The sequence below is a fragment of the Leptonychotes weddellii genome, chromosome 10, assembly GCF_054177405.1.
Source record: "Leptonychotes weddellii isolate Sample4059 chromosome 10, ASM5417740v2, whole genome shotgun sequence".
NCBI classification, from domain to species: Eukaryota; Metazoa; Chordata; class Mammalia; order Carnivora; family Phocidae; genus Leptonychotes; species Leptonychotes weddellii.
This window is the reverse complement of record NC_138378.1, coordinates 68,535,349-68,546,030: the sequence shown is the minus strand read 5'-3', so window position 1 is coordinate 68,546,030 and position 10,682 is coordinate 68,535,349. Positions and strand designations below refer to the sequence as shown.

At 36.9% G+C, this 10,682-nt stretch overlaps 2 protein-coding genes across 4 annotated transcripts in view; one reads left to right on the top strand and one right to left on the bottom strand.

Annotated features, from left to right (window-relative positions):
- The window catches only part of PEX13 (peroxisomal biogenesis factor 13), a 17,561-nt gene extending 16,630 nt beyond the window's left edge, over positions 1-931 (bottom strand). Inside the window, exon 1 of the mRNA XM_006733193.3 lies at positions 773-931. Within this exon, the coding sequence (XP_006733256.1) occupies positions 773-864 (92 nt within the window). The 5' untranslated portion in view covers positions 865-931. The remainder of the gene's footprint in view (positions 1-772) is intronic.
- A 234-nt stretch (positions 932-1,165) lies between these two features.
- PUS10 (pseudouridine synthase 10) overlaps positions 1,166-10,682 on the top strand; it is a 68,784-nt gene continuing 59,267 nt past the window's right edge. Inside the window, exons 1-4 of one of the 3 annotated variants that reach the window (XR_014149301.1) lie at positions 1,166-1,402; positions 4,687-4,827; positions 7,206-7,469; positions 8,873-8,959. Coding sequence is in view for 2 of the 3 variants with exons in the window: in XM_081833587.1 (XP_081689713.1) it covers positions 4,702-4,827; positions 7,206-7,469; positions 8,873-8,959 (477 nt within the window). In the remaining variant the exon portion in view is untranslated. Of the gene's footprint in view, positions 1,403-1,429; positions 1,483-4,686; positions 4,828-7,205; positions 7,470-8,872; positions 8,960-10,682 lie in introns of those variants that run through there. The other 2 variants (XM_081833587.1, XM_081833588.1) reach the window with 2 other exon arrangements.

Sequence of the window (10,682 nt, the reverse complement as noted above, 5' to 3'; positions counted from 1 at the left end):
AGGATGGGTTAGCCTGGTGGTGGGTATTGAGGAGGGCACATTCTGCATGGAGCACTGGGTGTTATGCACAAACAATGAATCATGGAACACTTCATCTAAAACTAATGATGTAAAGTATGGGGATTAACATAAGAATAAAAAAAATAAATAAATAAAAAGAAAAGTGACACGCTATTTTGCACACAAAGGCCATCCACTGGCCTTGGACTTAGAACTCCCGCTTGGAAGTTGCTTCTCCAAATCCTTATCCAAAACATTGCTGAGTTATGCTGAAAAACAACGCAAAGTGTATAGGCTTGGGTTCCAGTTGTGTAAAAGCGACCTTTTGTGCTTTCACCAACTTCTCGAGAGGTTGTTAAAAGCTTTGGGGAGACTTTGCTCCCTGTCCAGCCGGGGCTGGGCAAGTGCCAGCTACTCTCATCTGCGAAAGACCGAAAGTCTAAGGCTTTTAACAGGGTCAAGCAGTTCTGTCACGGTGTTCCGCTAACAGAAAGGAGCAGGAAGCCGCCCCCTTTCTTCCAAGCACCGGGACCCAGTGAGGCGCCCAGGGGCTCCCTGGAGAGTATCCGTACCGAGAGCCGTCGAGTCAGAAACAGCTGTCTGACATCGAAATTCCCCACACTGGTGTCCTTTCCCTGCCTTGAACCCCTCAACGTTGAGGGCTGGTTGAGAGGGGGAGGGGACACCTCAGCGCAACAACGGCCTCAACCGTCTCCCGCCAACTCCGCACTCCGGCCCACCAAACCCGCGGCCAGAAGAATCCCACACTCACTGGAAAGTAGGGCCAGGTCCTGGTCCTGGCCCGGCCCCAGGAATTCGGCGGGTCTCCCACGGTTTCGGGGGAGGAGGCGGCTGGGAAGCCATCGCCTCCGCCTCTGCTCGGCTCTTGGTTGGCGCTGAGACCCCTCAGGCCCGGGTACACTAGCACCTCACGCGCCAGGCAGAATGGGCAGAACACCGAGTCCTCCACCCCGCCCACCCCTGCAGTTAGGATGTCGCTTGTGGTACTTTGCCAGCTGGGACCTGAGGAAAGGAGGACGCCGCTAATCCACCGGGGTGGGGAATACTCTCTTTTTATTTGCCTTAGCAAGAATTTCCATTCTAAACCTGAGGGTGAGGGCTCATCGATATTTCTGGCAGCGGCTAGGACGCCCTAGACGTCGGAGTCCCACGGAGGCCTCTCTGGGACTAGTCGGGCTCTGGCCGGGAGTTCAATCCCACGCACTTGTACCCCAGCGTGGGTGGCGGTGGGATGAAGGGTTGTGGCGGCGCGACAGGCAGTTTTTTTGGTTTCTCCACAAACAAGAAGAGGAGAGAGTTCACTCAGCCCTTGCGAGAGGGCCTGGTACTTTCGTTCTAAAGCTTTCGTTTCCTCGGGGAACAGAATTGCTACACGCAGTAGGTGCGTTATCTTTAGTCTTCCCTGTTCCCTCTGGGGGGCTAGAAGAGGTTAAACCTCAGGCTCCGGCGTCGCGGTAGAAGGTGAGGCAGGAAGGTCTAAGGGGTGGGGGTACGACTTGGGCGCAGGAGAGGTGTGGATGGAGGGGATAGTTTCCTTCCTGCTGGAGCGGCCTTGTTAGCAAGGAGGGGTGAGCGGGAAGTTTCTTGGACCTGACTGAGGGAGGGGAAGGGCTTTCTTGGCCAAAGACTGGAGGTTAGGCCTTGGATGAATTTCCAAGAGTCTAGATTCTACAATTGAGTATAACGGTAGCACAATAAAGTTGTGAGGGTCGCCTTTGAAAAATCCGCACACTCCCCCACCCCCGTGAGACAATGACACACGGCTGTATGGAAATGAGTGTTGAAAGATCACGGGATGTGAGACTTAGTCTGGCCATTTTGGTGTTTTTTCACATGCCCCGCTCCTTCTCTATTTGCAACGAATGGTTTCTCTAAGTCCAAGAGGTGAAAAGAAAGTCCATCGTCTCCTCCAGTTATCATTGGTTCGTGGAGAAGGGACTCAAACCCCGTAAAGATCCGACACGTGGGAAGAGATTCTGTTGCGATGACTAGTTCCAATTCTTTATGTAAAAGAAGCACTTAAACGAAAATCTTAACGAAGGCAACCGACAATGAAAACCTTACAGTATGGGATGCATTTCTCAGGGCTTGCTTTCAAGGATAATAAACCTCATATGGAACAACTGATTTCTGATGACTTCTGAAATCCTTTCAGTGCTGTACGTCAAGATGAAACAACCAAATTTGAGACAGAACGCGTTTCCTCCTTTTAATGTTAACTTGTTTGAGAAGTCTCTTGATTGTTGCTAAAGGAAAATAATCTTGAGGGTTTGGAAGACCATGCCGTTACTGACACATACACACTGAAGAGGGTTTTTGTTTTTTTAAGACCTCTTCAAATTACTCAGGACAGGAGGTTTCCTAATTCTCAACAGGTTTGGGAACTTCTCAGAGCCCAGAGATTGTGATATGTCATTTATTGACTTTGCATAATACCTTTATTCTTAGTGTACCTATTGGAGAAGTAAACATTCAGTCTTTGAACCAAAGGAAAGAAAGCATCCATTTTCTTCAATTAAAAAAAATTTTTTTTTTAATTTAAGTGTACTTACACAATGTTACATTAGTTTCAGGTGTAAAACATGGTGATTCAACTTCTGTATATGATATTCTGTGCCCACCACAAATGTAGCTACCATCTGTTACCACCCTATAACCTATTACAAATCATTGCCCTTTATTCTGGTAACTTATTCCATAATTGGAACTGTATTTCTCACTCCTCTTCCCTCTGGCAACCATCAGTTTCTTCGTTTTTAAAATTCCACTTATGGGTGAAATCATATGGTATTCGTCTTTCTCAGTCTGACTTATTTCATTTAGAATAATAACCTGTTCAGTCCATCCATGTTGTTGCAAATGGAGGGATCTTATCCTTAGAAAGCATCCATTTTAATAATAGTATTTAACTTCATCCCCAGGGAAAGCTTTGATACAAAGTGTTCTTTCAAGAACTTACTCGTGTACTTATTTACCCAGAGGGTTTGTTTCTCTTTCTGAGTTAAAGGTTAATTCTGAATTAAATGAAATCTTTGGTCTTAAGTAATGGAAAGGTGGAGAAAAGATAGAGTGAGACAGAAATAGTTTCTCTGGGAGGGGATTGCAGTCAGGGATATACCTTAAATGCTGAGAATCAACCCCTCACTGAATCCCAACCCTTTCTCAGAATCAAACTAGCAGATTAAATGGCCTGGCAGAAGGAATTCAGATCATTTGTATATAATGATGACCACACAGAGCTTCTCTATATACAAGGTGTTCTCCACATAATTCTGTGTCCTTTTGTGAAAATGCCCTTGAGCCCAAATTTACTTAGGCTACCCTAAATCAGAGCTTTAATCCTGTGTCTCAAAGTTCTCACTGGTGTATCCAGGCAAAGTCTTATTTTCTTCTTTCTCTTCCTGTTTGCCAGCTCCCATACTGTATTTACCTGAATTGAAACTCAGCAGGAGGCAATCTGTCTTTTGTAGTCCTAGCTGCTAAACTGATTTTTATGGTGAAGGGTTTTGTGGAAGTATATACCTGCCTTCCTCATTATTTTGTGTCAAGGATATTCTCTCAATAAGTGGCCACAAACATTTAGAAATTTGCAAGTAAGGAGTGGGTTTTAAAGGGTTGGAAAGCACAAACTAATTCTAAGAATCACATCTTCACAGTAAGGAGTTGGTAAGAGCTCCACCCTCCCACAAATTTTAAGCAAGTTCATTTGAATTGTGAAACTGCATGAATTAAAAAGCACCAGTTTTTTATCTGTATGACTACCATACCACAACATTGCCATGCAATCATTATTTTATAAAATATTGTTAGTTCCTCATTTTAAAGTAATGTGAGCTGATTTATTAATCAGAAGATCTGTTTTTGCAAAACAGAATAATTAGGTAATTTAATTTTTGTACACCTCCTTCCTGGCAACAGGAGAGTTATATCGGATTTTACTCCATTCTCTAATTTGTTTCTAAGGGCATTTATTCAAATTGTGAAAAGTAACAGCTTGTTTTAGATGATAATTACTCTAAATTATTTTGCATTTAATTTGTGGGGGTTTTTCTGGTGGGGGGAGGTTTTACTTGTGCATGAAAGGAGCAGATTCTTCTCATTTTGCTAATAGTTGGTTTCATTTAGTTATTTTGTCAAAGTATAATCGATGTCCTTAGATCTACTGATCAATTTGTTTTAAATACTTGACTGCTTAACTATCATTGAGGCTAGTAAAATATATAGACTGATCTGATTATTTTTTCCTGGCAAACTCATTTTTAATTTCTAATAGGAAAAGTTTATTGAATTTACTACTTTGTGTTCTCAAACAACACTGAATGGTACAAAATAACAAAACATCACTCTGTATTCTTTGTTTTTATTACCCTCCTCAGAGACAACCATTCTTGGTTATTTTTATTTTTATTTATTTTTATTGATATACTTTTATCATAAGCCAGAATGCTACACTAAATTCCTTGATAATTAGAAACTTTTACCTGGCCCATCTAATAAATGTCTTTCAAGTTTATGTTTCAATATGCATATAATGAAAAGGATATTATTAGAGAGTACAAAATAATGTTTTCAAATAAAAGTTAGTTTTTATCCCTAAAGGTGATGACATATTTCTCTGTGAAAGTAAAACACAAAAGATGTTCATTACTTTTTCTTTCTTTCTAGTTATAATTATTCAATATGTTTCCACTGACTGAGGAAAACAAGCATGTGGCCCAGTTGTTGCTCAGTACTGGTACCTGTCCAAGATGTATTTACAGATTCTGTGGTGTGGATTTTCATGCACCTTACAAACTTCCCTACAAGGTACTTTCATTTTGTTTCTAAAGAAAGTTCTCTATTCTAAAATGAATACCTGTACATTTGAGGGCAAGTATCTGTCCATAACTCTTCATTAAATTAAAAAAACTATAATAAAATAATTACTGATAATGGTAAATTTGGAATTTCGTTTTAGTACCATAAAACTGTAAGTTCCTTCTTAAGTGATTATATCTAACATTTAATGTAGTGGGATCTTTGTGGAGCAAATCCCTGGTGTATTTAATGTTTGTATATACCTCTCCTAAAGAGAACACAGATATCACAAAATAGTACTTCTAACCAGATATTAGTAAGATGTGACAGGAGGAGGATGACAGTCCTGAGATCTTCTATTAAGGGGAGGCATTGTGGATTTGGCTGCCTTTTTTCTTTTTCTGTTTTCTTTATTACCATTTGTACTTACAAATAGGTATTTGCAACCCTCCAGAAGTAAATGCTTATCATCATCATTATTTACTGCTATTAATAATAGCAAAAATAATATACAGGGATCTTTGACATTTATGGTAATATACAGAGAGCTTTGACTAACAGAATACTTTCACAAAAAATGTGTAACATATTTTGTGAAGTATACTTGATTCCAATAGTGACATTCTTTTTAGAGACAGATAGTAATTATACATATGTAAATATATACCTATATAAACACTATGTATACACACATGCACACTCAGTTTCTTACAATTTTTAAAAATGCTCAGGAGTTAGCAGTATCAATCATTTTTCCTATGTATTATTTGTTTCTATTATTTTGGAAATAATTATATCTAATATTCATATAACATTTTTATATGTCAAGCTCTCATCTAATCCTAATAATAACCTATTAGGTAAGTACATACTATGATTGTCTCTATTTTCAGATGAAGAAACTGAGGCACAGAGAGGTTAAACAACCTGCCCAAAGTTACACAGCTATTAAGTGAGCAAGCTAGGATATGAACTGTCTGTCTGAATCCAAAGCCTAGAATTTGGAGCTAGAAGACATGGATTTGAATCCCAGTTCCAGCTTCAGTTTTCTCCTCTCTAAATGGGAATGATGATAACATCCACCTCACAGGATTTTAAGGGACAATTTCTAATAAAGTATGTGAAAACACTTTGAAAATGGTACATATGCTATGATGATTAATATATATATGTGTATATTCATTTATACACACTATGACTATGAGGTAATCATACTGGTTTTGTGTAATTCTCCTTACACATTTTTCAGACACATTATATGATTCTATTATTCTGTGCATTTGTTTTCTATTTAAAATATGTTTTAAGATTTAAAATATATATTATATAAAGAGATTTAGTGTTGCCAAGTTTTATTTGTATCATTTTATGTAAAAACACATGAAAATATTTGAAGACAATTTTTTTTGTAAATGTACCTAAATTTTTATCTTTGTAGTCATCTAACTGTGTATGTACACATACATATACATGTACTATGTTATACTGAAATTATAGAACTTAGGTAATAAACATATTTGTGTGGGTCATGATATACCTATATGTGTATGTGTGTATTAGTATTTCTGTTAAAGATGAAATACAGCTGCTGTCCTAATAAAATGAATTAAATTTGTTTGAGTGAAAGATTTTTTTCTTTAGAGTCAGTAAATTGTAATCTGAGTAGTAAATTTTAAAAGGATATCTATTCAGCAACTGAATAATAAAATCTATCTAATTTAGACAAAACAGAAAAAGTCCTCTGAGTATTTAGATGGGTGAAATGTCTGAAATATGAGAATGGTTTCAAAAGAATGCAACTTTTAACATTTTAGTACAAAGGGTGACAGAAATGAGGCAAACCAGAATGTAATAGAGGGCTTCTTTTAAATTAATGCATATAAATGGTTTTTGTAATTACTGTGCCAATTTTCAGGATTGCCAGCAACTGTTTACCTTTGTTTAGTAACTTGAAATTATTTTTACTTAATAGATGTATAATCTCTAATTTTTCAGATTTCATATTAATATTATACAGATGTTTTAGATTGTGAGATTATTAAATAACCTAGCAAGGATGGAAATTCAGCTTGTATTTCTATTTATTGATAATTAGAATTGAAGTTTGTTCTTACTAAAATTAGCAAGTGAATGACCCTCACAACATAACTACAAACCAAATTACAGGCATACCTCATTGATATTGTGGGTTTGGTTCCAGACCACCATAATAAAGCGAATATCATGATGAAGTGAATCAAAGTAATTTTTTGGTTTCCCAGTGCTCCAAAATTGATATAAATCAACATTGTATAAGTCTGCAATATATCATAATTTCACTCCTGTTTTCATCTTAACCTTAAGGGCATTATAAAAGGGTTATTACTTTTTTCAAATTAACTTTCTAGGAGTTGCTCGATGAACTACAGAAATTTCTGGAAACTGAAAAAGATGAATTAATTTTGGAAGTTCCAAACCCACCTCCTAAGAAAATTCGACTACAAGAACTAGAAGATGGGATTGATGGGATTGATAATTTGAGTCAAAATGGAGAGGGAAGGATCTCCGTTATTGAAGATGGTAGCATTGCTTCCAAGAACTCAAATTTAAATGTGTGCAATGTATGTCTAGGAATTCTTCAAGAATTCTGTGAAAAAGAGTTCATTAAAAAGGTAAATAATCTATTTTTTATTATATGTGCAATTATGTAGAAATTTTTGGTCTTAAAGCCTAGAATTCTTGTATCTAAAGTAACAGTACCATTCATTTCAACTTGTTTTACACCAGTGGATCATTAAAACATTTCTTAATTATGGGCGCCTGGGTGGCTCAGTTGGTTAAGCGACTGCCTTCGGCTCAGGTCATGATCCTGGAGTCCCGGGATCGAGTCCCGCATCGGGCTCCCTGCTCAGCGGGGAGTCTGCTTCTCCCTCTGACCTTCCCCCCTCTCATGTGCTCTCTCTGTCTCATTCTCTCTCAAATAAATAAATAAAATCTTTAAAAAAAAAAAAATTTCTTAATTAAAAAATAAACAAGCCGGGCGCCTGGGTGGCTCAGTTGGTTAAGCGACTGCCTTCGGCTCAGGTCATGATCCTGGAGTCCTGGGATCGAGTCCCGCATCGGGCTCCCTGCTCGGCGGGGAGTCTGCTTCTCCCTCTGACCCTCCCCACTCTCATGTGCTCTCTCTCTCTCTCATTCTCTCTCTCAAATAAATAAATAAATAATCTTAAAAAAAATAAAAAATAAAAAAATAAACAAGCCTACTATTCTCAAATTACTTTTTTATTAACAAGATAACTGAAAATTAATGAAGTAGGTGTCCATGTATTTCAGTCATGAATGCTACTCAAATGAAGAAAAATATAGTGGTTTTTCCCTCTGCTGTTTAACATAGCTAACTAAGGAGTTAGAGAAAAGCTCTTAGTCATACCTTTTAGTGTCTTGAAAAGACAAGTGTTACAGTTTTATGGAAGATACATGATTGAATGTGGGATTGCCTTTTGTTTCCAGCTGTCAAGAGTGCCAAATTTGGCTTTATTTTGTTTAAAAATCTTAAGCTATGAGGTGATCTAAGAGAAAATTATTTTGACATTCAACAGATTGTTCTGCAAGTGAGTCCTGGCTGTGTTGGCATCTCGTGATATCAGTCTTCAGGGTCTTAGTTAGCAAATGCTTGCTTTTGGGATGCTTATGAGAATTCCCAGAGGTGAAAGTTTAGAAGTGTAGTGCCATCTCCTGGACCAAAAACCCATGTTATGAAGATTAGTGTAAAATTTTCAGGGGCGCCTGGGTGGCTCAGATGGTTAAGTGTCTGCCTTCAGCTCAGGTCATGATCCCAGGGTCCTGGGATCGAGCCGCATTGGGCTCCCTGCTCAGCGGAAAGCCTGCTTCTCCTTCTCTGATTCTCCCTGATTGTTTTCCTTTTCTTGCTGTGTCTCACTCTGTCAAATAAATAAATTAAATAAATAAATTTAAAAATAAATAAATAAGTAAAATTTTCAGCAATGCATGAGAATTTATATATATAAATGCTGTTTTATGTAATAAAAAATGCTTTTATGTAATACTTTTTTAGGTGTGCCAAAAAGTTGAGGCCTCTGGGTTTGAATTTACCAGCTTGGTATTTTCAGTCTCCTTTCCACCACAGCTATCTGTAAGAGAGGTAAGGTCATTTAAATGCATAAAACTATATGTGAAATGCATGCTAGAAATATCTCAAAAAATGGAGACTTAAAATTTTCTGTACCATATTGTATTTTCCATTTTTTTGTGTACTTATTGAATGATAGATGACTGAAAGCATGGCACTATTATAGCTGCTTAATAATGTTGAATGAATGGGTGAGAAAAGGAATTATTTAGTTTATCATAGGACTGGGTTTTTTGTTTGTTTGTTTTAGTTTTTAATACTTACTGTGTCAGCAGGATTGAGAATATCACATGGTTCCTTCTTCTATGGGAAGTTATGTAATAAAAGCGTAGTGCCTTTGGGCATGAAAATCCCAAAGGTCAGGAGTCCTCTAAAGGAATTGAAAGGTAGAGATTTCAGAGAATTTCTCTTATTTTCAACATGTAAAGTGACTAGTTTAAGTCACTTTTTGAAGACTTAGTGAAGAAAACAGTGCTCCTTATGCCATTGAAAAGACTGTCTTTTTTTTTTTTTTAAAGGTCCTCATTCTATAGCATATATTCATTAAGCTTTAGATCTGTATGAGGCATGGTGGTCAGAGAAAGAGATTTGACCAGAACTTCAGAGATGTTTTGGGGTAGATGTATGCATGTTATAATGGTCCGGGTATAGGGTCATTTCAGTTATGATGAACATTCTTATTTTCTGGAGTAAAATACAAAAAGATGGCACCCCTTTTAGTCAACAGGAAAAGGGAAAGAAATAGCCTCATGTTTATTTGAACTTTTTTCCTTTGTTAAGTGAAAAAAATAATAGTAGTCATTACTGTAACATTCTTGTGTGTCAAAACGGACATGAATACATAAAACTGTCCTATAGGGAAAATGACCTTTGTAATTTCAAATTACAACAATGAGTTCTAAACATATCCATTTATGTGTGTAAGGTGTCTTTTCCCTAAGGATCTGAAAGCATCACTAGAACATTATATCTCATACCATCACCTTCTTTGGGTGAGCAAAATATGTTGGAGCAAATAATAATGTTTATTAGCCCCCAAAAGGCTGAAGATTGATTTAAAGACCTTTTGAAGCTGGATGAATGATAGAAAAGAGCTGGGAAGTGAAAAAGAGTAGAATGGTTTTAAGTAATATCTCTGTCCATGGTAAGATGATGAAACAGATAGAAGAAAAGGGATCATGATGATGTACGGTTTAAAAACACATAAAGTCATTTTCTAGTCAATCATCAAAGCATTTCTCATTGATAGGTCATTTTCAGGGTCCGATTTTGGTAGCAAGAAACAGACTTCTGAAAGCTAAGTGGCTCAAAAAGTTGCAGTGTTTGGAAGAAATAAGAAGCATATTTTCTAAGTGTGGTTATATATCTTACCACCAAACTCTTCCTCTGAGTTTATATTTTGACATTAAAATTTGTATTTTCCATTTTTATCACTTAAATGATGATTTTAACATATCCATTTAATATTTATTGAATACTTATGAAGTGTTTATATTCCATGTTAGAAATAGAAAATGCTATTTTTAAAAAAATAGAATTATAAACTCTACTTCTTGTAACTGATTTTAACCCCTAAACTATTTAACAGAAATATGTGACTATTCCAGTTATTGGGGAAGTAATACATTGCCACAGTATAGTGTGTTAAGTGACTCATTGTTTTCCTTTGTATTGAGTAATATATTTTTACTCATTCATTTCTTAAGTATAATAATTATTCAAAAAGTACACAGTG